The 26,070-nt window shown below is 33.0% G+C and overlaps 3 protein-coding genes across 9 annotated transcripts; 2 read left to right on the top strand and 1 right to left on the bottom strand.

The window, feature by feature from the left end:
• Positions 1-10: 10 nt before the first annotated feature.
• Positions 11-4,481, top strand: LOC145725387 (SUN domain-containing protein 2-like). 3 transcript variants are annotated; one of them, XM_081974141.1, is made up of 7 exons: positions 11-249; positions 1,369-1,431; positions 1,493-1,700; positions 3,622-3,707; positions 3,764-3,929; positions 3,984-4,116; positions 4,171-4,481. In XM_081974141.1, the coding sequence occupies exons 1-7, from the start codon at positions 144-146 to the stop codon at positions 4,387-4,389; spliced, it is 981 nt and encodes a 326-aa protein (XP_081830267.1). In that variant the 5' UTR covers positions 11-143; the 3' UTR covers positions 4,390-4,481. The 3 variants fall into 3 exon arrangements, with proteins under 3 accessions (XP_081830267.1, XP_081830270.1, XP_081830269.1); XM_081974143.1 differs by lacking the exon at positions 11-249 and adding an exon at positions 551-983; XM_081974144.1 differs by lacking the exon at positions 1,369-1,431 and having other exon boundaries at positions 61-249; positions 1,465-1,700.
• LOC145725385 (uncharacterized) lies at positions 4,473-20,431 on the bottom strand. Of its 5 annotated transcripts, none has more exons than XM_081974129.1 (10): positions 20,052-20,431; positions 19,842-19,995; positions 16,453-16,615; positions 15,723-15,954; positions 13,106-13,368; positions 12,894-13,053; positions 12,468-12,743; positions 12,222-12,389; positions 11,972-12,170; positions 4,473-11,899 (listed from the first exon to the last, which is right to left on the bottom strand). In XM_081974129.1, the coding sequence occupies exons 3-10, from the start codon at positions 16,591-16,593 to the stop codon at positions 11,692-11,694; spliced, it is 1,647 nt and encodes a 548-aa protein (XP_081830255.1). In that variant the 5' UTR covers positions 16,594-16,615; positions 19,842-19,995; positions 20,052-20,431; the 3' UTR covers positions 4,473-11,691. The 5 variants fall into 5 exon arrangements, with proteins under 5 accessions (XP_081830255.1, XP_081830260.1, XP_081830256.1 ...); XM_081974134.1 differs by having other exon boundaries at positions 13,106-13,353; XM_081974130.1 differs by having other exon boundaries at positions 19,858-19,995.
• A 138-nt stretch (positions 20,432-20,569) lies between these two features.
• Sh3beta (SH3 domain binding glutamate rich protein Sh3beta) lies at positions 20,570-25,271 on the top strand. The gene is made up of 4 exons (XM_081974146.1): positions 20,570-20,728; positions 21,023-21,226; positions 24,299-24,569; positions 24,629-25,271. The coding sequence occupies exons 1-4, from the start codon at positions 20,684-20,686 to the stop codon at positions 24,724-24,726; spliced, it is 618 nt and encodes a 205-aa protein (XP_081830272.1). The 5' UTR covers positions 20,570-20,683; the 3' UTR covers positions 24,727-25,271.
• Positions 25,272-26,070: the final 799 nt, after the last annotated feature.

Raw genomic sequence — 26,070 nt, 5'->3', positions numbered from 1 at the left:
TGTAGTTCGACAATCAACTGACAACCATTCCTGACGTTTTTGCAAGCCATTTTCAATTTGAAACCGCCATTTGTAAAATTGTCTCAGAAACGCGTCTATGTATTGTATATTTCGAGTGTTTTCCTTTAGATTAGTTAATTAGAATGAAAAACTCTATACTTCGAAGACCCAATCCGGAAGATTTCATTCCGGCTTACTTTTGTGATTATTACGGTCTAGCCAATGGTTCCAGGAGAAGATATGTTAAAGGTAGGTGAATTAATAACAGAGACGTTATTTAAACCTCGGTTTAATAATAATAAAAGACCCAGTATATGAATTAATCAGTAACGAATACTTACCTGTTTAAAGGGAATACCGCTTTTAAAGGAAATTGTATGGAGCTAAGCTATTTCGGTCTGCAAAAGTTGACTTATGTGTCTCAAATATCGGTTTCCATAAGAATTACCTAGTATAACATAACAATTACTATAACATTATTTGATATATCAATGTACTCAGTAAGAAAACATTAAATAAGTACCTAGAATTCTATCTAATATGGAATATATGACGTCCCCAAAACAAAAACCTAAAAGCCGATGTTGGTTGTCCAAAAACTGAACCTTTTTATTTCGTTATGATAATGACACGTTGTAGAGTAGGAAAAATGTCATTTATTTTCAAACTTATTAACGTCAAATTAACGTCATTTAATGGTCATGTCATCACATGCTCATCAACGATGTCACAAGTGACAAGTGACGTAACAGAGAATTGCTAAGCTGTTATTTTCAAGAGACCCTTTATTTCGTTATTATCACTAGACTGCCAATTTGAACCACATTATATGACTATGTGAAATAGCCCAATTCAAAAATGTAAAAATCTATTTGGCGCCCATAAGAAAAATCAAAGTTGATGATGGTGATTAAAAACCGAAACGTCGGTTATGAAATTTGATATTGCCACACGTTGTAGAGGAGGAAAAGTGCATGGCAATGGTAAAGTGTCATTTATTTTCAGTTATCTTATCAAATAAAATTTTTAAAAAAATAAAAGCTAATTTCAAAAGTTTTGTTTTTTTTTTTCGGATATCTCCGGAAGTACTAAAAATTTTTTAATTTTTAAAGCGGCATTTTATTCGACTCCATATTGTACAACTGCCCAAATTTAAACTTCCTTGATCCCTTAAACTCCCATGGTAAAGCTCACTTTTCCTAGCAACCTAGTTAGAAAACAAGCATTGCTCTTGCATTGATCAAAAGCAACTAAAGATAGTGAGATTTGCAAGATTACCTTATTTTAAGATGAACTGTATTATTTCGTACACCAGAAGAACTTAAAATACTATGTAGGCCAAACTGTTTTGTTTTTTTTCTTTTTCAGAGATTATAATTCACCTTACTGCACTGACCCTAGCAGTTTGCATACTTCTGGGTATTTACTACTGTAAGCAATTACCAATTATAGTTTTTGTTACAGCATGATCTTAACCAAGATTTTTTCGTAGATCATCAGAATAGTGTCACTTTACCAGTCGAGAAAAGTTTGTGTGATGATTCCGTTCACTACCAAGATGGTAGGAAGGTTAACGACGATGATCTTAGATCCGTAGATCTGCATTCTGCAGATTTACCAAGTGTTCCTAGTGGTTTAATACCGCTTGTTAATGAAATCAAAGAGTTAAAAGAGCAAATCGCTGCCATTTCAGATTGGAGGTTTGTTTTTTAACTTTTTTTTTTTTTAAATGTTTACCTACATACTCTTATTACCGAGGGGTAGGCCGCTGAGTAAAATGTTGTACACTAATTCCTAATAATTAACCTAACCTAACCTAGCCTAACAATACCCACTAACTTCCTGAATTATCACAACTGGAAAGTCTAAAAGAACCTTTTTTAATTAAAAAAAGTAAAAATAAGAAAATATGCGTGCAACTGACCGGAATGGGATACCCTGTATATTTTTTCATTTTTGTATTCTACGTCAAATTCTAGACATATTTCGCGTCTTAATGTCATATACCTATCTATATCCGTTTCTGAGATATTTACCATTTTATGTGAAATTTTATATTTTTGGTCTCCAAAACATTTTTAATTTATACATATCAGGAAAGGTTGTTTTCTTGGTTTTTGTGTTTTGTCATGTTAGACAAGGTTTGTTCTAGGAAAAGGTGCAAAAAGACGTCAAAATATATAGTACAGTGTGGTCACAAAATCAGTTCTAAAAAAGGACTAGGAGTCTAGTTTTTCAAACGGAACACATTCTTATTATTCTCTCTGATTCTCTTCTCTGTTCAAAATTAAAGAAGATTGTATTAGGCCGCTTGTTTAAAAAAATCACTTTTTAAATTGATACATTGAACCACGCTGTAACTGTCAAAATAACCGAATTAATAAAGGTTAAAGTAGTAGTTGTCAAATTTAGTCAAAACTGTCTTTATTGTCACACACAACACTTTGTATATATTTTTATATGTCAATGGCTCGAAAATAAAATTAAAAAAATATGGCCGCCTGTTGATAGGTTGCTTCGTTTGACCGCCAGAGGGCTCCATAGCTAATGTTTCCCCTGACTGTTACCGCTCTGATATCTTTAAAGGATTTATTTTAAATCGGGCAGATACGGCCCTGATATTTAGCACAAACCTAGCACAATGATTGCCAAATCTAGGGTAGTAACAAAACTGTAGAAATACAATCATTAAGGTCGATTTTTGCTTGCACTAACTTGGCAACATAACGCAAAACCCATTAGGATAGTGGCGGCGTTTCAGGCAAATTTGACCCTTACGAAAATTTGCAAAAAGAGTTTTTCAAAAAATTTCCAAGCATTACGTCGTGTTAGATCTAGTAAGTCACGTGACCATGTTTTCTTAATTTTCTACAGTCAAATTAGCCTTTAACCAGTCAAAAAATGTTTGTGGTACGTCCTGTCACTAAACGGTAAATAACACACGTGTATTTGTAGCACTTTGTATATACTTTTATATGTCAATCGACAACCAATGAAATGAGCTTTCTAAAAATATCCCTATTTGGGTTGACAGGTTAGACGGTTTGGCCGCTAGAGGGCGTCAAATTTGACCAATTTTTTTTATCACTTTTTTGGTGCAACCTTTTTTTAATCCTCAAAAACTCGCTTAATTGCACTATTTTTGGTAAAGTTTTATACGTCAATGGATAGCCAATGAAATGAGCTTTCTAAAAATACCCCAACTGGAGTTAATAGATTGGACGATTTGGCCACTAGAGGGCGTCAAAGTTGACTCATTTTTTCAGGACTTTTTTTGGTACATCTTTTTGTTTAATCGTGAATAACTAGCTTATTTGCTACACTTTGTATAAGCTTTTATATGTCAATGGATAGTTAATAAAATGAGCTTCTTAATGACGTATAAAAGTTGATGGATTAGTTGTACGGTTTTGCCCCTAGACAGTCAAAATTTTTTTAAATAAAATTACAAAATTCATAATTTTTCCTTGTTTTCCAACGGATTTCATTAAAATTACCAAACTTTATTTATTTTATTTATGTTTATATTTCAATGGTAGATGTATAGAAAAAAATATTGTATGATAATTTTATTTATAATATAATTTAAACACCCATTTAAGCAAAAATTACACATTTTAGAAAAACTTTTGATGATGACGAGATTGCCCGTTATATTGAAGAAATGAGTGTGCAAGTTTACGATTCGGATGGAATTGGACTAAAAGGTTGTCTCGCCTTTACCGAATCAAAAACAATATTTTAGAATTAAAAATTGTTCCAGATTATGCTGCCGCTTACGCTGGAGGTGCAATACTTGGAGTTACCGAAAACACACATCCCTACTCCGATGAAAGGCTAGTGTTGGGAATTTATAAAATGAATGTTTTCAGTAGACCTGAGCAGATCATACAACCGTCAGTTTTGCCTGGGAGCTGCTTTGCATTCAGGTACGCAAAAACATCGAAAAAGTGTACAGTTTTTCGGGTAAAATAATTCTTTAGGGGAAGCACTGGGGCGATACGCATCAAACTGAGCAAACCAGTTAAGATCGGTAGTGTTTCTTTGAGTCATGCCTCAAAACTTTTGCTTGATATGGAAGAGCTGAGTAGTGCTCCCAAAGACTTTCAAATATTCGTACGTAAATTTCCAATTTCACAGTCTCCTGGAAAAAAATTAACTCACTTTTAGGGATATAGTGACACAAATGACACACCTACCTTTTTGGGTCAATTTACTTACGATTTGTATGGCAAACAGCATCAAAATTTCAAAGTTGATGTCTCACAAAGCCAATTATTCAACTCGGTCGAGTTGTCCATTTTGAGTAATTATGGCAAGGCTGAGTTTACGTGCGTATATAGATTTCGGGTGCACAAAGCTGATGAAAAGTTACCAACCATAAGTTAAATTACGGTTCAGAGGTTTAGTTAACTTTTATTTAATTATGTTCGTTTGATCTTTAATGGGGAAATAAATAAAACTACTGAAAGTTTAAGAAATACTTTATAGGTATGAATTTTATATACAAAATATGCGACCATTATGCTTTATCAGTTCAATCTCGAATAGCTATAATCTGCAGAACCTAACAAATCTGGAGTTGGAAACTTTACTGCGTTGACGAAACATTTACTCATAGAATCTGGGAAAAATATTTTGATAGCAACAGCAAAGAAAATATTTTTAGTTTTTCGAAATATCTGCAAGAAAGGCGTCAGTTTTCCTAATCAGTGCGCAAAGTTATGATTTCCCGCACGTGCAAGCAGTTAGACATGACGATTGATTGCAAATTCCATATTGAAGTGGGAAAAGTGACTTAAAAAGTGATCTCTAGTGTTGTAAATTGTTGTGTATTTATTAAATAAAGTTTGTTCAGTTTATTCAAAGTCTCACTTACCCAAAAGAACCCAGTAAAGTGTAATATTTGGTGTCGAGAAGTGGGATAAGTGAGTGAAGAATTGTGCTCTACATGAATGGTGAATACAAGATCGACCGATTACGACGCAATGGCTGAAATTAAACAATTGCTTGAGATGTTTCAGGCTGATAAAGAGGCGCGACAGAGAGAAAAACAAGCGGAACAGGAACGACGACAACAAGAAAAACGAGCAGAAGAGGAACGACGACAACAAGAAAAACAAGAGGAACAAGAACGACGACAACAAGAAAAACGAGCGGAAGAGGAACGACGACAATAAGAAAAACAAGAGGATGAGGAACGACGACGGAAAGAAAAGCAAGAAGAGGAAGAACGACGACGACTTGAAAAAGAGGAGCAAGAGAGACGCTACCAACAGGAGGAAGAACGAAGACACAAAGAACAGCAAACTATGCATCAAGCTCTGGAGACAAATCGATCGGAGTTGCAAGCCTATATCAATGAACAACAAACAACAGATGGTAGACGATAAAGTAGAAAAGGTAGACCACTTGGACGACGAACTTGGACAATTGGATAATAAATTTGGACAAATGGAGGCTCAATTTGGACAATTGCAACTTTACGGAAGGAAATCATGAGCGTTTGCGAGGAATAGAAGAACTTAGTCGAGGTATCTCCGATAGAAAACTGCGACAATGAATTGTAAGGTGCCAAAGTTTGACGGGAAAACGTCGTGGGAGTTGTACAGGAAGCAGTTTTAGGCTGTCGCCGTGGCTAATCGATGGACCGAACATCAAAAGCCACCGAGTTGGTTCTGGCATTACGTGGTAAAGCTCTTGAAATACTCCAGAACATCCCGGAGTGTAAACAAGAAGATTACTATTCCCTTGCAAACGCGCTGGAACTAAGATACGGGAATAAATATTTGAACCAGGTATACCAGAGCCAATTGAAGAGTAGAGCCCAAGGGTCATCAGAGACTCTGCAAGAATTTGGAGCTGAAATTGAGCGATTAATCCGACTGGCCTATCCACAATCACCCGAAGAGTTTCTGAACCAGATCGCAATCCAAAATTTTACCGATGGTGTCAGAGGAGCAGATCTACAGCAGGCGCTTCGCCTTGGCCGTTTTAGGAACTTGACTGATGCCGTAGTCTACAGCTTAGAGTTTGAAGCCGCAAAGAATATCTCCTACAAAAAGGAAAGAGTGCGGGAAGTAAAATTTTCGGATGATCAGGACCAAACAGATTCTACCTTGAATTTGATTGTTAAAAAGCTGGATCAAAGTCTGCAAAAAGACGACAATAACAAAAGAAGCCACTCTCCATCTAGAGAAGATATAAAATGTTACAACTATGGACGCAAAGGACACTATGGTTGGAATTGCAGGCAGCGGTCTCGTTTACCAAATTCACAGTACCGAAGTAACCAGGACCAGGAAAACTCGAGGTTGCCGCCGGAGTAAGGGGGCGACCCCTGGCAAGTAACCCTTGGACTATTGAACAACACAGAATGTGAGTTTACCATTGACACTGGGGCAACAAGATCCATTGTGAGGTTTGACCTGATAACATCTACGCCGATGCAGAAACTTCGACAAACGCCTATTTTGGAGGCAATTGAATAGTTGTGCATGGCGAAACAGTTGTGAAATAACAGTGGCGCGATAAAGCAAAGAACGAAGTAGTGAAGTGGTAAAAGTGACTTTAGTAATTTAAAAAGTGATCTCTAGTGTTGTAAATTGTTGTGTATTTATTAAATAAAGTTTGTTGAGTTTACTTAGTCTCACTTATCAAAAAGAAAAAGAACCCAGTAAAGTGTAACAATATTTTTTTGAAAAGTAAACGCAAACGAAACAAAAATTGACGTTTAGGTACCGTATCAACATGTTTGGCATTATGTGTCAAGTAATACACTGTGATATCATGCTCTGAGTTCCTAGCAGACCAAGCTGACCCACTTAAAACGCCACTGTGTTTGTGACTAACTTGACAGGAAAGAAAATTAGAAATTTGCTATTTTTGCAATATTTAGTACATACTCTTTATTATCATGCTAATAAGCGTCATGGGTAGCATTTAGTTTTGAGTTAATAAACAGTAAGTTTTTGTAAAAGTGCCATCTGTTGACGAAAACAAGTTAACGTAGGTATTTATAGGGTACCTGATGACAAATGACACATGGTTTAGAAGTTATTGCAGACAACTTTTGACTTATCGTCAACACTTTATTGTTTAAGAGATAGAAAGGCAAAAAGAAGAAAAAAAGAAAGAAAAAGGTTTTAATGAAACTTATTAGTTGTTATAAATTAACTTTCATTTGCAGTTACTTGAGGTTATTATTTTATATTAAATCAGGGGGAAATATCCTTTTTTTAAATTCAAACTAATAGTACGCTGTCTTGGGAACATTTCACGAAACTAAAAATATTTTCTTTAGACTCCTTGAGCCCACTTTTACTATCTTCTGCAGCCTGTCACACATACAGAAATAATGAATCATCCTAAAACGTTACTTTAAAAACCTATTATATTGATTCCCTATTTAAAACACTTCTGGTAAACGTATTATACTTTAATGTCGTGATAATTATTGCTAAATTAAAAATACTGTGTTGCCGACAGTTCAAATTTTGATAACGCTTTTCTCCCTGACTGTACCAAATTTTGTAGTGTTTTTTCATGTTATTATAGATGGAAAATTTAAGGAGGTTTCCAAAAATGTGCTTAAAATTGCAATTTTCTTACTCCAAGTCGGATTTAAAGGCGATTTTGTCCCTGACTGTTTTTTTAAAATGTGTTTCAGTTTATAGTTTAACACCGTTTTTCTTCCTGACTATAACAAATTTTGTATTATATTTTCAGGTTGTTAGATAAGAAATTTAATGAGAATTCCAAAAATGTGTCATTTTCTTACTCCAAGTGGTTTTTGCCGAAGATATTGGCCTTCACTTTCAAACTGGTTTATATTTTGACCATTTTTCTTCCAGACTTTACCTGATTTTGAGTTTATGTGGTTAGATAGGAAATTTAATGAGCATCCCAAAAATGCGCTTAAAAACATGATTCAGTCACTCTAAGTGGGTTTTACAGGCGATTTTGTCCCTGACTGTCCTTTAAACCGTGTTCAAATTTCAGATCCCAATTTGACTGATTTATAAATTTGTTGCACCAAACCAGTTTTTCTAAAATAACTCGAAAACGGTGAGTTACAAAAAAATTTAAAGAGACCAAAAATGTTCCTAATCAACTCATTAACCCAACACCGTAAGTTTGCAGGACCATTTTTGTTTGAAACTTACAGGGTGTGCAAGAAAAGTATGGTAGTTCACTATTTTTGTCACCCTCTGGGAGGAGCTCAAAACGGTTTTTTGGTGGTTGAACCACCCTGAACTCCCAAAAATCAACCAGTTACAGGATGTTCAAATTTGAAACCACAACTGATTTGAAACATTTTGCGCCAAACCAGTTTTTTCTAAACTCCTCGAAAGCGGTGACAGTTACGAAAAATTTGCAAGAGAGCAAAAAATGTTCCTAATTAATTCCTTAACTCAGCATTGTAAGTTTGCAGGACCGATTTTCCTTCCAGTATATAGGGTGTGCATGAAAAATATGGTGATTGACTGTTTTTAAGACACCCTGTACGCAATTTTTCAGATAGATTTTTTTGGCTCAACACCACTGGAAAGAGAAGCTCAAGACGGTTAATTTGAGTGGCTCAACCTCCCTAAACTCTAAAAAATAATCGAATTTCAACTGATTTGAAAATTTGTTGCATCAGACCAGTTTGTGATAAATAACTCAGAAACGTTGAAAGTTACGGAAAATTTGAATGAAAGCAAAAATGTTTGTAAAGTTCTGCTGAATCATGAAAAGTGTAGTAATTCAGATTTTTTCATGAAATTTTTAAGAAATAATTTTTTGCTCAACACTACTGGAAAGAGAACCTCAAGACGGTTAATTTGAGTGGTTCAACCTCCCTAAACTCTCAAAACTAATCGCAACTGATTTGAAAATGTGTTGCATCAGACCAGTTTTTGATAAATAACTTAGAAACATTGAAAGTTAAGGAAAATTTTAATGAAAGCAAAAATTTCGTAAAGTACTGCTGAATCATGAAAAGTGTAGTAATTCAGATTTTTTCATGAAATTTTTAAGAAATAATTTTTTGCTCAACACCACTGGAAAGAGAACCTCAAGACGGTTAAGTTGAGTGGCTCAACCTCCCTAAACTCTAAAAAATAATCGAATTTCAACTGATTTGAAAATGTGTTGCATCAGACCAGTTTTTGATAAATAACTCAGAAACGTTGAAGGTTACGGAAAATTTGAATGAAAGCAAAAATATTCGTAAAGTACTGCTGAATCATGAAAAGTGTAGAAATTCAGATTTTTTCATGAAATTTTTAAGAAATAATTTTTTGCTCAACACCACTGGAAAGAGAAGCTCAAGACGGTTAATTTGAGTGGCTCAACATCCCTAAACTCTAAAAAATAATCGAATTTCAACTGATTTGAAAATGTGTTGCATCAGACCAGTTTTTGATAAATAACTTAGAAACATTGAAAGTTAAGGAAAATTTTAATGAAAGCAAAAATTTCGTAAAGTACTGCTGAATCATGAAAAGTGTAGTAATTCAGATTTTTTCATGAAATTTTTAAGAAATAATTTTTTGCTCAACACCACTGGAAAGAGAACCTCAAGACGGTTAAGTTGAGTGGCTCAACCTCCCTAAACTCTAAAAAATAATCGAATTTCAACTGATTTGAAAATGTGTTGCATCAGACCAGTTTTTGATAAATAACTCAGAAACGTTGAAGGTTACGGAAAATTTGAATGAAAGCAAAAATATTCGTAAAGTACTGCTGAATCATGAAAAGTGTAGAAATTCAGATTTTTTCATGAAATTTTTAAGAAATAATTTTTTGCTCAACACCACTGGAAAGAGAAGCTCAAGACGGTTAATTTGAGTGGCTCAACCTCCCTAAACTCTAAAAAATAATCGAATTTCAACTGATTTGAAAATGTGTTGCATCAGACCAGTTTTTGATAAATAACTCAGAAACGTTGAAAGTTAAGGAAAATTTGAATGAAAGCAAAAATATTCGTAAAGTACTGCTGAATCATGAAAAGTGTAGAAATTCAGATTTTTTCATGAAATTTTTAAGAAATAATTTTTGCTCAACACCACTGGAAAGAGATCCTCAAGACGGTTAAGTTGAGTGGCTCAACCTCCCTAAACTCTAAAAAATAATCGAATTTCAACTGATTTGAAAATTTGTTGCATCAGACCAGTTTTTGATAAATAACTCAGAAACGTGGAAAGTTACGGAAAATTTCAATGAAAGCAAAAATGTTTGTAAAGTACTGCTGAATCATGAAAAGTGTAGTAATTCAGATTTTTTCATGAAATTTTTAAGAAATAATTTTTTGCTCAACACCGCTGAAAAGAGAACCTCAAGACGGTTAATTTGAGTGGCTCAACCTCCCTAAACTCTAAAAAATAATCGAATTTCAACTGATTTGAAAATGTGTTGCATCAGACCAGTTTTTGATAAATAACTCAGAAACGTGGAAAGTTAAGGAAAATTTGAATGAAAGCAAAAATATTCGTAAAGTACTGCTGAATCATGAAAAGTGTAGAAATTCAGATTTTTTCATGAAATTTTTAAGAAATAATTTTTTGCTCAACACCACTGGAAAGAGAACCTCAAGACGGTTAAGTTGAGTGGCTCAACCTCCCTAAACTCTAAAAAATAATCGAATTTCAACTGATTTGAAAATGTGTTGCATCAGACCAGTTTTTGATAAATAACTCAGAAACGTTGAAAGTTAAGGAAAGTTTGAATGAAAGCAAAAATATTCGTAAAGTACTGCTGAATCATGAAAAGTGTAGTAATTCAGATTTTTTCATGAAATTTTTAAGAAATAATTTTTTGCTCAACACCACTGGAAAGAGAATTTCAAAACGGTTAAGTTGAGTGGCTCAACCTCCCTAAACTCTAAAAAATAATCGAATTTCAACTGATTTGAAAATGTGTTGCATCAGACCAGTTTTTGATAAATAACTTAGAAACATTGAAAGTTAAGGAAAATTTTAATGAAAGCAAAAATTTCGTAAAGTACTGCTGAATCATGAAAAGTGTAGTAATTCAGATTTTTTCATGAAATTTTTAAGAAATAATTTTTTGCTCAACACCACTGGAAAGAGAAGCTCAAGACGGTTAATTTGAGTGGCTCAACCTCCCTAAACTCTAAAAAATAATCGAATTTCAACTGATTTGAAAATGTGTTGCATCAGACCAGTTTTTGATAAATAACTCAGAAACGTTGAAGGTTACGGAAAATTTGAATGAAAGCAAAAATTTCCTAAAGTACTGCTGAATCATGAAAAGTGTAGTAATTCAGATTTTTTCATGAAATTTTTAAGAAATAATTTTTTGCTTAACACCACTGGAAAGAGAACCTCAAGACGGTTAAGTTGAGTGGCTCAACCTCCCTAAACTCTAAAAAATAATCGAATTTCAACTGATTTGAAAATTTGTTGCATCAGACCAGTTTGTGATAAATAACTCAGAAACGTTGAAAGTTAGAAAGTTACAGTTTAAAGAAATAATTTTTTGCTTAACACCACGAGAAAAAGGAGTTCAAAACGGTTCTTTGAAATTTCTAAAACAATAAATAACAAATCAAAACAGCCTTTACCGAAAATTACTTTTCAAATTAATTACAGTCATGACAGAAAAATGATACATTTCAAGCAAATTTCGATTAGAATAGAAGACGTGCAACTAAAGTTATAATAAACGGACTGCATGTGCCCAGTTTCAATGTGAATGGATATTGCTGATTGTGGTGGTCAAATGTGGTATTGGTGCAGGTAAAATCACAGTAAACTCAGTTTGAACAGTAGAGTTATTCTTTTCCGCGTTATTTACCTCGATTTTGACGGTAGCTTTCTCGTTACGAATATTCCGACCTGATTTCCTTGCCTCTCGTTTCCCATTACTGGACTTTGGCTTCTCAAGTTTTGTTCTAGATATCAATCATTTTAAAATCAAAAGTGGTAACAAGTATTGAGGGTTAAATAACAATAATAAAACGTACCTATGAATATTAGAATGAGTCTTCAAAGTCGAACTTTGATTAAATGCTTTATTACAAATCAGGCACACATACGGCCTTTCTCCGGTATGTATCCGAGTGTGTTTGCGCAATATTGTTTTAGTACCAAAAGCTTTCTGGCAATATTCGCATTTGTACGGCTTCTCTCCAGTATGCGAACGCAAATGCACGGTCAACTGACCTATAATCAAAGTGCAGTTAGAACCAAACCTATAAGAAAAAATGTTATTACCTGAAGTGCTCATTCTTTTCCCGCAAAGAGTGCACAAAACTGGCTTTTCTCCCGTATGGGTTCTCATATGACATTTTAAATCGCTCGACTGCCTAAAAGCCACACCACAACTATCGCAAACGAACGGCCTTTCATTTGTATGTTTTCTCATGTGTACTTTTAGTAAACCTAAAAATTTCCATCAACCATGTTCTGCGAAAGATTCAGTCTCTAGCAAATATTACAGAGAATCGAAAGCACACTTACTTCTGGATTTAAAACATTCCGAACACGTCTCGCAACTAAACGGTTTAAAGCCGGTATGTATTCTCTGGTGAAAATGTAAAGATCCACTTTGCCTGAATCCTTTTCCGCACACTGAACATAGATGAGGTTTCTCTCCAGTGTGTAGCCTCATATGTTCACTCAATGAGCTGGGAAAAGGAAAGTTTTTCCTACATACGGCACAAGTGTAGAATTTTTTAACGTAATTTTCGTCATGAGTCATCATATGTCGTCTGAGATTTTCAGCAGTTAAACATCCTAAATAAATTAATTTTTTACAGTAGCTCAAGGAGGAATAATTAAAAATTCAAGTGACAATAGATTCATGAAAGCCTGTATTAAGACAGACAGATTTCCTAATATCACTCACAACATTGAATCTAGAATCAAACTGTGTATATCAATCACCTTTATCGCATTTACTGCACGGAAATGGCTTCTTGTCGGAATGGACATATTCATGTTTTTTTAATAAATATTCGTACATAAATTGCCTGCCGCATTTGTTGCAGAAAAACTTCTTTTCCTCGGGTTTAGCGTGAGATCTAAGATGAATTCTTAAATGCGCCTGGAACGTTTAACACTTCTTATAACTGCCACGTTAAAAGAAACTTAGTTACCTCTTTGAAAAATCCTTTGGAACATAATGAGCACTTAAAATCTTTAGTTTGGTCGTGCATTTTTTCGTGTTTTAAATATTTTGCTTTATTGCTAAATGTCGTTTGACAGCAGTTACAAGTGTATTTTTGTCTTAATTTGGTAGAAATTTTTATGGGCTCTAAGACGGTACACTTGTTATCATCTACTGGCAGCGAATTCTCTGTATCAGAAAGGTCTGAGAAGACATCATCTGAATCTTTATTGATTTCTGTTGATTTAATACCTACAATTAGACTATTAAGAGTAACTATGATGAAACTTAAAAATGTTGTCATAGTTTTTTTCATTATACGACTCTGAAAACTGTCTATTTCTCGTTGTCGAGAAAATGTACCTTTTCCCTGAGAACGTCTGCTGCACGACAACTTGATGACTAGAATAAAGCCGAATCTATCAGTTAACCAACATGGTTTTCTCGGGGGCAGATCTACCAAAACTAGTCTTACATGTTTTACTCAATACGCTTCCGCTGTAGTGGATGGGCGAGAACAAGTTGATGTCGTCTATACGGATTTCTCTATTTCTCTCATATTATTACAAAAATTGAGTTTCTTTGGTTTGACTGATGGGTTTGTTAGCTTTTTCAAAACTTGAATCACTGATCGCACACAGTACGTGCAGTATAACGGCTATAAATCTTTACCATTTAAGGCGTCCTCAGGAGTTCCCCCTGGATCAAATTTGGGGCCTTTACTATTCTTAATATTTATAAACGACATAGTGGAGTCAATTGAGGTGGAGCATCAAATATATGCTGATGATCTAAAACTGTATGTGACTGTCTGAAGGACTCGGGGGACTGTCTGAAGCTACAGCGCTCTCTGAATGGTGTGTCAGAGTGGTGTATTGCAAATAGACTGCCTTTAAACGCCGCAAAGTGTTCAGTTATGACCATAACGAGAAAGCACTCGTCTTTTTCTGATTCATATACCATGGACCAGGTTCCTCTGGCGAGAGTGACTAATGTGAGAGATCGGGGGTCCTGGTAGACTCTAAATTAACTTAGGCGGATCGCGTTCATGAAACTGTTGCAGAGGCAATCCGAGCGTTGGGATTTGTAATGCGAAATTTTAAGTCATTTTGAAACGGTTTTTGTTAGAAGTAGGCTGGAATATGGATCAATCGTTTGGTCACCTATTTACACTAAGTATATAAATGAGATTGAGAATGTCCAGCAAAAATTTCTACAATATTTGTCGTTTAAAGTGGATCATGTGTACCCCGTGAGAGGGATAGCTATTTTAATACAGAGGTTTGGTGTAATCAGTTTGGAATCACGTAGAAGTGTCCACAGTATAATGTTTTAAACTGTTGAACGGCAGGATCGATTGTTTCTAAATTTCTTGGCACCTTTGAATACAGCAAGATCACATAATTTATTTTACCTGCCAGCGGCCAGAACAAATTTAATAACGCAATCCTTATATAAAATATGTTTTTTGTATAATTCGGTAAATCAGATGCGACCTAGATCTTAGTGAACCATTCATAAAGTTTAAGAGGACTTTATAACGGTACTTTATGAATACCCAAAAATGTAGCATGTGGAGTGAAGTTGCGTAGGGTAGTTTGATGTTGAAGATGAATTTTGTTGGACTGTGTAGGTACTTATAGGTATACTACATTCCGTTTCATCTTCATCATCATCAATCAGCCCTCTGACAACCATCACCAATCTCTCCCCTAGTTGAGTCAATTTTTTTCTGTCTTGCGCGCTACGAATCCAGTTTTTTTGTAACGTCGTCTGTCCAGCGAGTTGGTGATATTCCTCTATTTCTTTTATCGGATCTAGAGGACATGTCCTGCCCAGTTCCATTTGAGTTTTGCTGCATGTACGACCATATCAGACGCCTGTTCTTCTGCGTTATTCTTCATTTCTAATGTGGTCATGTAACGAAACACCAAGCATCGATCTCTCCATTTTGCGCTGTGTTACTTTTAGTTTCTTAGCAGAAGCGTTGGTAAGGGTTAGTGTTTCGGCGCCGTAGGTCATAATCGGTAGAACACATTGGTTGAAAACTGTTCTTTTCAAGCATATTGAAAGGTCGCTTTTGAAAGTTTGCCGTAAGCCGCCCAGGAGAGTATACTACATTCCGTTTAAGAGTATAAAATCTATGTTTCTGTTATTGTGAATAAGTTTCGGCCCTATTAATTCATTATTGTTGGGCCTAAATAAATAACGCACAAAAGTGCCCATTTTCGGTGCGCTGATAAAAACGTGTTATTTCTTGCATAAAAACCAATTTTTTAAAAGCCTGGTGTGTTAGAATACTATCCAAAAAATTGGATGATTTAAGATACAATAAGAGCTCAAGTTGCACCTAAAATCGGTTAAAACACATCTTGTCACTCTCAATGTCAAGGGTATTTCCCTAATAACATATTTAAATGATCTAAACGTTTTTCAGAGTCTGATAATGAAAAGTATCGTTCATTACAGGTCCGAATGAGTTATTTCCCGTTCTAGCATGACTTGACAAGCACGGGGGAAAAACCTTTTTTCTGGACTGGTAATGAAATATTCTATTGTCTGAATTTCCATATAACCAATAAATATAGACATCCACTTCAAGTTACCTGCACATTTAATTGACAAATCATTTTTCGCTTCGTCATTCACATTTTCAGTGTTTATGTCATTCTCATCCAAGAGTGCCTCTTGCTCAATTTTACGAAACTCTCGTCGGGTCTCCTCCTTTTTGATAACATCATCAGAAGCAATGCACATTTGAACAAACAAATAGGAAGAGTTAATCAGTTCTATGCATTTAAGACAAGAATTGCTTGGTAGAAACTCGCCTTTTACAAGCTACAACAGCAAATCACACATTTTAACAAAAATAACGTTCTATCTATTCTTTTTTAATTAAAAATGATATGGTATTGTTGTTTAACTTTATTAGAAAATTAAATTGGACTTCCTTAAATGCAATCTTTTCAAGTCTTTAAAAAAAAACAATTCTCAAAAGTTTTAAAAGACTCTTATAAATAAAATAAAGTTAACTTACAATTTCACAACCTTTCCAGAGATTAAAAAAAAAAACCTTTTTGTATTGGTGCATATGTAAATTACTACTTACCTTACCTTTCATACTATCTGATATGTACTATATTTACTAATATTTGAGTTATTACAACATATTAGTAACTGTTCCAATTTTTTTTAAGCTAATAATTTATGTAATATTTAGGTTTAAAATAAGCACATTCACATGCTACTTCCGTAAATTCAGCTTTAGGATTGAGTGCAAGTTGCACTAATACATAATACTCCCAGAATGTTTGATTAGTAGTTTATTATTATTACCTTTAAATCAGCTATTCTTTTAATAAAATCCACAAGCGATATGCTGCCAGGTTCCAAATTATATGTAAAGATATCCAGCATTCCGGCAGAATTTTTCAAACAAAATCGGCAGGTGTTTTGGTAGTCAATATCAGTGTCCATTTTTATTGTCCTGTTTGGTTATCTGAAAATAAAATTTCAGTTTTTAAAAGCAGTAGACAGTTGAGACCGTATAAGAGTTTTTTAAATGTAATTTTCAGATGTCTCTGTGAACTTAAAACACAATTAACTTAAGGCTAACAACTGTAGCCCAATCATGTAGGGCAGTAAATTTACCCTGATTTGATAACAACAGAAAATTGATGCTGATATTTCAAGAAAAATTGTGTGCTTGTTGTGCTGTTGTTATAGACAAAATAATGACTACATACTTTAACCACAACTGATTCAAGAATTGTAATACAAATAGCATTTTAGAAAGCCTTGCAGGTACTACATCTGAACCTTCAGTAACTTAAAAAGTAGATTTTTCAAAAGACCTCTATTTCTTCTCAGTAGGTTAGGTTAGTTGGGTTAAGAACAGAAGAGCCCTTAAAGAATATAAAGTGTCAAAAGCTTAACTCATAATTTATCTTTTCTTAGTATTTGGGTACTTAAAGGCAGCTTAAGTAGAGAAAGGGGTTCAGAACTCGATTAGTCAAAAAAGTTATTGAATTATACAGGGTGGTCAAGTTTTAAGTGTCAATAATTCACCATTTGATAGCCAATCAAAAAATAAGTTGACTTGCATTGTGTCATTTTTATGAAAAACGTTTCCTAAGGAAGATAAAGTCCTCCAAATTTCAATTTAAAAAATCGTTTTATAGTTTAAAACTGAACATTCAAGACTTGTGAAAGTCCAAATTTGTACTGAATAGTCTAAAAACTTGCTTTTTACTATTAGGAATGGTCTTATGATTCGCTTTCTCAGACTGCCATCCTGGTTGAGTGTCTGAAACTGGCATTCAAGAACAAAAAAAAGTCCGGAAATCAAGACAAAGATTGTATTGTGCATGAAACTTATTTTTTACTACTAAAAATAGTATAAAAGTTGACTTTTAATGCTAGAACTGACTTTACTAGGACTAAAGAGTCCAAAAGTATATTTTCAAGACTTTAATTGGTGTACAACTGAATTTTCTGGACTGGACAACAAGTCTAGAAGTAAATTAAATTTTCGAACTATTTTATTTCTAAAAATTAGTTCTCAAGACTATTATTGTAGCATTTGGTACCAAAATTTTTTACTTTTATTACTGAAGAAACTTGACTTTTTGAAATAGTCTTAAACTCGATTTTTCAGTCTTAAAAAACACTAAAAACAGTCTGAATTTCATACAGGTGCTACAATTTATTGCACCTATGAGTGTAGAAGTCAATTTAATAGTGAAGAAATAACATTTTCAAGACTATGGTCAGTGGACAAACTGGCTTTTAGGCCTGATAAGTCAAAAACTTTGTAAAGATAGTCTTGAAACTCGATTTGAGGCACTGAAAACAGCCTTAAAACACTAAAAACAGTCTAGTTTATTAAGAAATACCCGAATTTTTAGCACTGAGGTGTTTAGAAGTCGATTTAATAGTGACAAAGCTTGGAATGCCATTTTAAGTCTATGAAGAATGTAAAAATTGTTTTTTAAGTTTGCTATGTCAATAACTTGGTGAAGATAGTCTTGAAACTCGATTTTCCAAGCTGAAAGCAGTTTTGAAGCACTAAAAATAGTCCAGAATTCGAAGAAAATGAAAAGCAAAGTAAAAAGCACGAAAAGTTAGTTTTCAAGACAATTTTCATGAATCTAATGTCAATGTCCTGCGTCTAAGACTATTTTCAAGACTAAAATATTGAAATTTGTCTTCAAATTATGAAAACTTACTTAAAATGCAAATTTTAAGCTTCTGATGTCACTTTTCATTAGTTCAGTTACATTTTGCGGTTCAAGTCAATTTTTAAGGTTTAAATGTATGAATTTGTAGTAACAAATTCTTGAAAAAGTAGTTTTTATGTCTACAAGTCAATTTTTAGAATTAAAGTGTCTCGATTTGCATGAAAACTGGTTACAAACACAATTTTTAAGCTTCTGAAATTTTTATCTTTTCTAATTCAATTTTCAAAACTAAAGTTTTTTAGTTTGTCTGGAAACTAGGACGACTGGCTACAATAATATTTTTTAAACTTATTAAGTGAATTTTCCGTTTCCAAGGCAATTTTTAAGTTGGGTTGGGTTAGTTTTGGGTCTTTGACCGTAATAACGTGTAATAAAGTGCTTGTTCCAAATTTGATCAATATTGCTCCAACGGTTTGACAGTTATGACAAAAAAAAACGATTTTTTAAACAGAAATTTGAAGGGCTGTATTTTCCTTAGGAAGCACTTTTCAGGAAAATGACATAATGAATATCAACTTATTTTTTAATTGGCTATGGATTGGTGAATTATTGACAGTTAAAACTGGACCACCCTGTATATAGGTGCCAATTTCCATATTAATTCAATTTACTCACAAACTTTTAAATTTCTTCAAAATATATTAAATAATTACATATTGCCAAGAAAATGGGGCTTCAGTTTGTGCAGAACAGTCACATTCTAACTTCTAATATTTAAATAAATATGATGAACTTGATGATCATAATATGGTATGTATATCTATACTTAGGTATGTTTGTAGATGTTTATCAGAAAGTAAGTTTCTCTTAATAATACTTAGTAGGTATTTACTTAGAAATACTGGGGAGTTCTCCAGGAACCAGAGATGTAAAAGCGGTAATTTTCGAGTCGGAAAATTTCCATTTTTGGAAATCAAATTGATATTGGATTGTTGTACAATTAATTAAAAAACGAATTATTTTTGAATTTTCAGATTTTCCATTTTTTTCCGGAAAAGGACTGGAAACTTTCTGAAAAATGTTGTATACCTAACCTCAACACTTTTCAAATTAATATGAATTTTTAAAAAAATATTATTTATTTATAAATTTTTGCAAGGGTATAGTAATCTGATTTAATTGAACAGATGTTCTATTCGTTCTCCCTTCTGGGCTGTCACAGTAAAAACTGTCAAACTGTACAACAAACAACTCAGTTTTAACAGTAAATAACTCAGTTATTCGACGTTTTAGTTAAAAACGCTATACAGGGTGGTCAAAAGAGAATTTAAAGGGCTACAAATTGATATAGTGAACCACCGGATAATTGTCAAAATAACCGAGTTATTGACAATACAATGGAGTAGTTTACATGGGTGATTCATTGAATTTTTAACATCCTTGTATATAACTTGTTTTCATTTTATAAAAAAAATAACTATTAAGGGGGGGTAATCGGGTGGCCTTATTTCAAGATGTTGCAGCTCATTTTGAATTTAAACTAACCATAACCAAAATTCACCTATAAGCATTCCTCTTTGATATCATATTATGGTATTATACCAACTTATCCAGGTACTTCAAATTACACAAAAGTTCCTGAATTTTTGTGTCACAACTTGTAATTTGCATGCAGGTCTTGGAAGGTGCTCTCTAGACTCTGCAGCCAAAAAGTTCTATGTAATAATATTCAATAAACTCCTACTACTCACTTACTTCACTCTGCACTGCTTAAATTCCAGGTCATAGCATCTAGAGTAGTACTATAAAGTTAAAAGACATTTTTTTCGAGTTAGATATCAATCAACTTTATTTGTTTATATTATAATAATCTGTAAAATACTAGAAACACTCTGTAAAAAATTAGTATTGGTTTAATGCATTTTTATCAATATTAGCATTTTTTATCTATTATTATTTATTGTCATCAATATTATTGTTTACATTTGAATTAACATTTTTATATGTTGACAGTGACAGCACTGACAGCTGAATTGAAATTTAATATTATACTTCTCTTCTTTTTCTTTTTTTTTGTTTTTCATTGATTTCTTTCAAATTTCTCATACTTTGCATTCTCTTAGACTTGCAGAATCCGATCATTCTTGTCTTCGCGTGCAGAAATTTTTAATTTTTGCAATTGAGTTCAAAAATCAAATCAAAACAAATTTTGAATGTGGTATCCGTCAAAATTTAGCAGCACCGTCAGTTGTCAATTATCTGTCAATTTTTAAAGGTCGTTGACAGTCAATGTCAATTCCCGGATTTGTGTTGGGTTGGATTTGGAATTTAATTAATTTCTCTAGAAAAATTGTTTTAATTTTGATTTCGCCAATTTTATTTACAAAATGGTTATTAAAGTGTATATAAGTGGAATATCTGGCAATAAAGAGGTAAGTTTCAATTTATAATTTATATTTTTTCATTTAATCTTAGCTGTTCATCAGTATTTTCAAAATTTATCTTCTTAAATTAGAATTTATCTATAAAAATAATGCTGATTTAAGATCTACAAAGTCGAAAAATTTGAATTACCTAAATCTTCTTGGCATCTAGTATTTTTCCGTTTAAGAAACTCCCTTAATACATTACTCATAATTATTCTGGCAATCTGACAATATGAGGTGTTATTAAATTTCCGCTAATTTTACTAGTCAACACATAATCAGATCATCTTATTATGATAGGTGAAAAAGAGACAGCAAAGAGTCACACTTATCCTAGATTCAAAAGGTGTTCAATATGAACTCCTGGATATTGCCGAACCTAACATGGAGGAAGCCAAAGAATACATGCAAAACAATTCAAAACTTATGGGTGGTACTATAAGTGATCCCAATCCTAGACATCCACTACCTCCACAGATATTTAATGATGATGAGTATTGTGGGGTAAGTTTCTTAGTTTTAAGCTTTGGATAAGTAGGTCACAGGTGGTTGTAATATGTAGTTAGAGAGAGATTACAGAAAAAAATTATATGTGAATATTAATGTTTATTTTATTAGGTATCAATGTTAGGCTTATAGAGCTCTTATACTGGGTGAATTGAAAATCTCACCCAAGCTTGTCATTATGATGGTGAGAATACTTTTGTAATCTTCAAAAAGTTAGTTGAAAAAAATTGTTTTACTTTATCCCAGAGGTTTGAAGTTGATAATATTACTATTATATTTTGACATGTTTTTGTAGGCAGTAGGTTCCAAAATTGCATTACATTCTTCTCAATCCTCTAATCTAATGAAATGATAAAGTTGTTACATTCCAGAAATAATTTATTTGGACCACCCTGTCCTATTCATTCATTAGTAAAATGAACTTTAAAATAATGTCAAAAACCAACAAAATACCTGCAACCTTTAGAATTAGATTTTTTCATTTTTCTTGACAAAAACTATTTTTATCTTAATGTCCCTGAGAAAGCATAACAAAACCATTAAAAAATGTTCTAGAGAGAGAAAGAGATTCTATATAATCTTTGGAATAGCTTCTGATAGTAAATAGACATAGAGATGGCCCAAGGTAATTTTCTCCACAAAGAACTTACAGAAAATGTAAAATTATCCTGAAATTTCTTTTACAAATGTTTTCAGAATTTTGAATATTTTTTCTCTTCATTAAAATCTCGATAATTTACTGGGAATGTTTTCTTAATTTTTATTTGTTAAAGCATTGTCTTCTAATTTAATTTGCATAAATAAATTCAAAACAGCATAAATGAAAGAAACTTGTTGCTAACTACTTCTAACTGTATCAATACATATTTAATCTAACAGCATAGCTAAATGTTGGTATAAATCAATACAATCATGTAGTATTGCTTAAAATTTCATGTAGATTTAGAAAATAAAATAAAAAGTATGGCTTTGCAATAATTTAGGCAAATTCAATTTTGGACGAGTGGTTTTGGCATTTCACACCTTTTTCATGTTTAAAAATTATACTCAAATCAACTTTGTCAAAGCCAAAACTCTTGATTCTGTTATTTTGGCAACGTCGAAAAATGTGGACCACTTTAACGAACTGAACTAGCTATGACGTTTAAGGGCAGGCTGATAGTCACCTGACAGCTGTCACAACTGTCAAAACTCATTAAACAGTGTGGTGAAACTGTAAAATGTCAAATAGTCGCGTTTTTTTTGATGAATCACGCCGCAAGTTGTTATTTGTAACTCTCTAGTTAGATTTAAACTCATTCAGCAGCAGTGACATGAAACTATCAAATGCAAAACAGTTGTGCCTTGTATTTACACCTCAATAGAGCCCCAAATTGGACATTTGTGAGGCTAAGTGACATTTAGATATGATTCTTACGTTACCTGACTTACCTGACCTGATGAAAATTATTGTGTGAAATATTCTACTGGAACTTTTTTTGATAAATCGCATTTCAACATTAATAGACACATACACATTAATATACTTTCACGTCACTAGTGAGTGAGTTTTGACAGCTGTCACGTGACGCAAGCAAAGTATTAAAGTGTTCCTTAACGTCCTACCTGTCAAATTTGGCTCCATGGAGACTACTTACAGTGTGGTTCACATCTACTTGGAATTTTATGACTTCCATATAGTCCCAAGTTCATTGCCTGAATTGTTGCTTTTGATGTGCGTTTATTTAATCCAATCTGGGTCCGCTAATTGTGTGAAAAAGAGTCCGCAACTAATCGCTTAGCAAAACGAATGCAGTTTGCCAACTAAATAAAATTTTCGGACATTTTATTTCTAAAAATTAGTTCTCAAGACTATTATTGTAGCATTTGGTACCAAAATTTTTATTACTGAATAAACTTGACTTTTGAAAATAGTCTTAAACTCGATTTTTCAGTCTTAAAAAGCATTAAAAACAGAATTTCTTAGAGATGCTACAATTTATTGCACCTATGAGTGAAGAAGTCAATTTATTAGTGAAGAAGCTTGAAATAACATTTTCAAGACTATGGTCAGTGGACACACTGGCTTTTAGGCCTGATAAGTCAAAAACTTTGTAAAGATAGTCATGAAACTCGATTTGAGGCACTGAAAACAGCCTTAAAACACTAAAAACAGTCTAGTTTATTAAGAAATACCCGAATTTTTAGCACTGAGGTGTCTAGAAGTCGATTTAATAGTGACAAAGCTTGGAATGCTATTTTAAGTCTATGAAGAATGTAAAAATTGTTTTTTAAGTTTGCTATGTCAATAACTTGGTGAAGATAGTCTTGAAACTCGATTTTCCAAGCTGAAAGCAGTTTTGAAGCACTAAAAATAGTCCAGAATTTGAAGAAAATGAAAAGCAAAGTAAAAAGCACGAAAAGTTCGTTTTCAAGACAATTTTCATGAATCTAATGTCAATGTCCTGCATCTAAGACTATTTTCAAGACTAAAATATTGAAATTTGTCTTCAATCTATGAAAACTTACTTCAAATGCAAATTTTAAGCTTCTGATGTCACATTTTGGGATTCAAGTCAATTTTTAAGGTTTAAATGTATGAATTTGTAGTAACAAATTCTTTAAAAAGTAGTTTTTATGTCTACAAGTCAATGTTCAGTATTAAAGTCTCTCGATTTGTATGAAAAGTCAATTTTCAAAACTAAAGTCAGTTTGTCTGGAAACTATGAAACTGGCTAAAATAATATTTTTTAAACTTCTTAAGTGAATTTTCCGTTTCCAAGACAATTTTTAAGTTGGGTTAGTTTTGGGTCTTTGACCGTAATAAAGTGCTTGTTCCAAATTTGATCAATATTGCTCCAACGGTCTGACAGTTATGACAAAAAAAACGATTTTTTAAACAGAAATTTGAAGGACTGTATTTTCCTTAGGAAGCACTTTTCAGGAAAATGACATAATGAATGTCAACTTATTTTTTAACTGGTTATGGATTGGTGAATTATTGACATTTAAAACTGGACCACTCTGTATAGTAGAAACCAAATAACACAAGACCTACCAGAGGTTTTATTAGTATCAACTTTTTTCCAGGATTACGATGCATTTGACATGGCTAATGAATTGGATGAAATGGAAAAGTTCCTAAAACTCAGTCCTGATGAAGTGGCCACATCTAATGCAGAGATTAAATTAAGCAATGGTGAAATTGCTGCTAATGGAGAATCATTAAATGAACAGGAAACTAAAGTGGAGGATTCAGATATTCATGAAAATGGAAAAGATGAAATTTCAACTAGTGAAGATGTGCCTGAAGTGACACCAAAAGAAAAGTCTCCAACACCTGCTAAAGATGAAGATGCAGGTAAGTGTATATTGTCATTTATAATGGTGTGTGACTTAGTTGTTGGTGTTTTGCAAAAGGTGATACTGTAGAAGCAAGTGATGAACAAGAAGTGAAAGATGAAGATAAGTCAAGTAACAAAGATGAAGAAGAAACTGAAAAGTCTGAGGAAGCCTAATTGTTACTTAAATTTATTAGCCAACATATTTTTATGACAGCTGCCGCCTTTTTTAAGTTTTCAACTGAACTGCTTTGCCATTCTCTCTAGAAGTGATGATTATTTTTTTTTTTCAATAATTTGTCACTTTTTTTGGTGGTTTAAAATTTGCTCAGAAATTTGCCACAAGCAGATTGTGGCAAATAATAAGGTGACAATTTTGTTTACATCACACGTGTTTTAATTAACAAATTTCATCTTTCACAAGTTTTTGAAGTAATTTTTGTAAAAAATTGCAATGTATTTTATAAAGTATTTTCTCAGCCTTATTTGGGCATGTGTAAGCATTGGTATTTTATCTTAATTTAATTAAGTTATAAAGTATTATGCATTATTTATTCGCCGCTTTACTGGGTCACGGTCCTAATTTTTCTGTGCTTGAGATCAAAATATTTTAAGATGTTATATTTATATGTTATTTAGAGTTATCTCAAACATTGTACATATTTTAGCATCTCATTATTACATCAGAAAAAGGTTTGTCAATATATTTACTCTTATTTATATTTATTTTTGTTTTCTTCTTACTTTATCCAAGTTGGGGTTGGGCAAAAAAAAAACATAATAATGATGATTATTTTAAGTGATTTAAAATAATTTCGATATTGGACTAAAATATCAGGGTTGCCGAACGTTTGGAGTCCAAATCGGTAAAACTTTTGGATAAAAATCGTTTGTTTACTTGTTTATTGCGTAAAATCAGGAGATTTAATTTTTCTACTCAGTTTTCTAGTGTTTTGTTCTTATTTTGATCCCTTTCTTTCCCATATGTGATTGGTGCAACATAAGTGTGATTTAGTTTCTTTCTGTCAATCAAAATATCAGTGCAAAGTTTGGATTTGTACAGGGTGCTGCATTTTCGATGGTTTTACGGGGTACAGAGAAAACGGTAATAGATAGAAAAAAAGTAGCATACGTGTTCTGATCTCTTTTTCTGAGCTGAGATAACTGGCGAAAAGTGGGCGGCGCAAACTTCTTTTGTTTCAAAGATACGGGGGGCTTTTGAAAATTGGTCATTTTAGAACCTCCTCTGTATTTCATTTGCTATTAAATTTATTAAAAAAGGAAAACCGGTTTCCGGTAGAAGTTTTGACGTAGAATCCAATGGCGTCATCAGTTTTTTTCTATTACGTTTAGTTTCTGACATATGACAGTAAGTTATATTTTTTTTAAATGGAACACCCTATATATTTTTAGTTCATTTAATTCTGTTGATTTTCACTTTTTCAACGGTGTATTAAAGCATATCAGTTTGTAAACGTTATTCTTGGTAATTAGAAAAAAAGCGTGTCCTTCACAAAAAAG

This window comes from Ips typographus, linkage group LG2, assembly GCF_016097725.1.
Source record: "Ips typographus isolate SLU linkage group LG2, UJ_Ityp_2.0, whole genome shotgun sequence".
NCBI classification, from domain to species: Eukaryota; Metazoa; Arthropoda; class Insecta; order Coleoptera; family Curculionidae; genus Ips; species Ips typographus.
This window is presented reverse-complemented; position numbering and strand designations above follow the sequence as displayed.

Coding starts and splice junctions, on each gene's coding strand:
- LOC145725385 (XM_081974133.1), bottom strand. CDS start 16,593: ATGGACACTGATATTGACTACCAAAACACCTGCCGATTTTGTTTGAAA. Junction 15,955..16,452: donor AAAGAATAGCTGATTTAAAG/GTAATAATAATA, acceptor TTGCTGTTGTAG/CTTGTAAAAGGCGAGTTTCT. Junction 13,369..15,722: donor TTTGTCAATTAAATGTGCAG/GTAACTTGAAGT, acceptor GTCTAATTGTAG/GTATTAAATCAACAGAAATC.
- LOC145725387 (XM_081974141.1), top strand. CDS start 144: ATGAAAAACTCTATACTTCGAAGACCCAATCCGGAAGATTTCATTCCG. Junction 1,701..3,621: donor GCTGCCATTTCAGATTGGAG/GTTTGTTTTTTA, acceptor TACACATTTTAG/AAAAACTTTTGATGATGACG. Junction 4,117..4,170: donor CCAAAGACTTTCAAATATTC/GTACGTAAATTT, acceptor ACTCACTTTTAG/GGATATAGTGACACAAATGA.
- Sh3beta (XM_081974146.1), top strand. CDS start 20,684: ATGGTTATTAAAGTGTATATAAGTGGAATATCTGGCAATAAAGAG. Junction 20,729..21,022: donor GAATATCTGGCAATAAAGAG/GTAAGTTTCAAT, acceptor TTATTATGATAG/GTGAAAAAGAGACAGCAAAG. Junction 24,570..24,628: donor TGCTAAAGATGAAGATGCAG/GTAAGTGTATAT, acceptor GTTTTGCAAAAG/GTGATACTGTAGAAGCAAGT.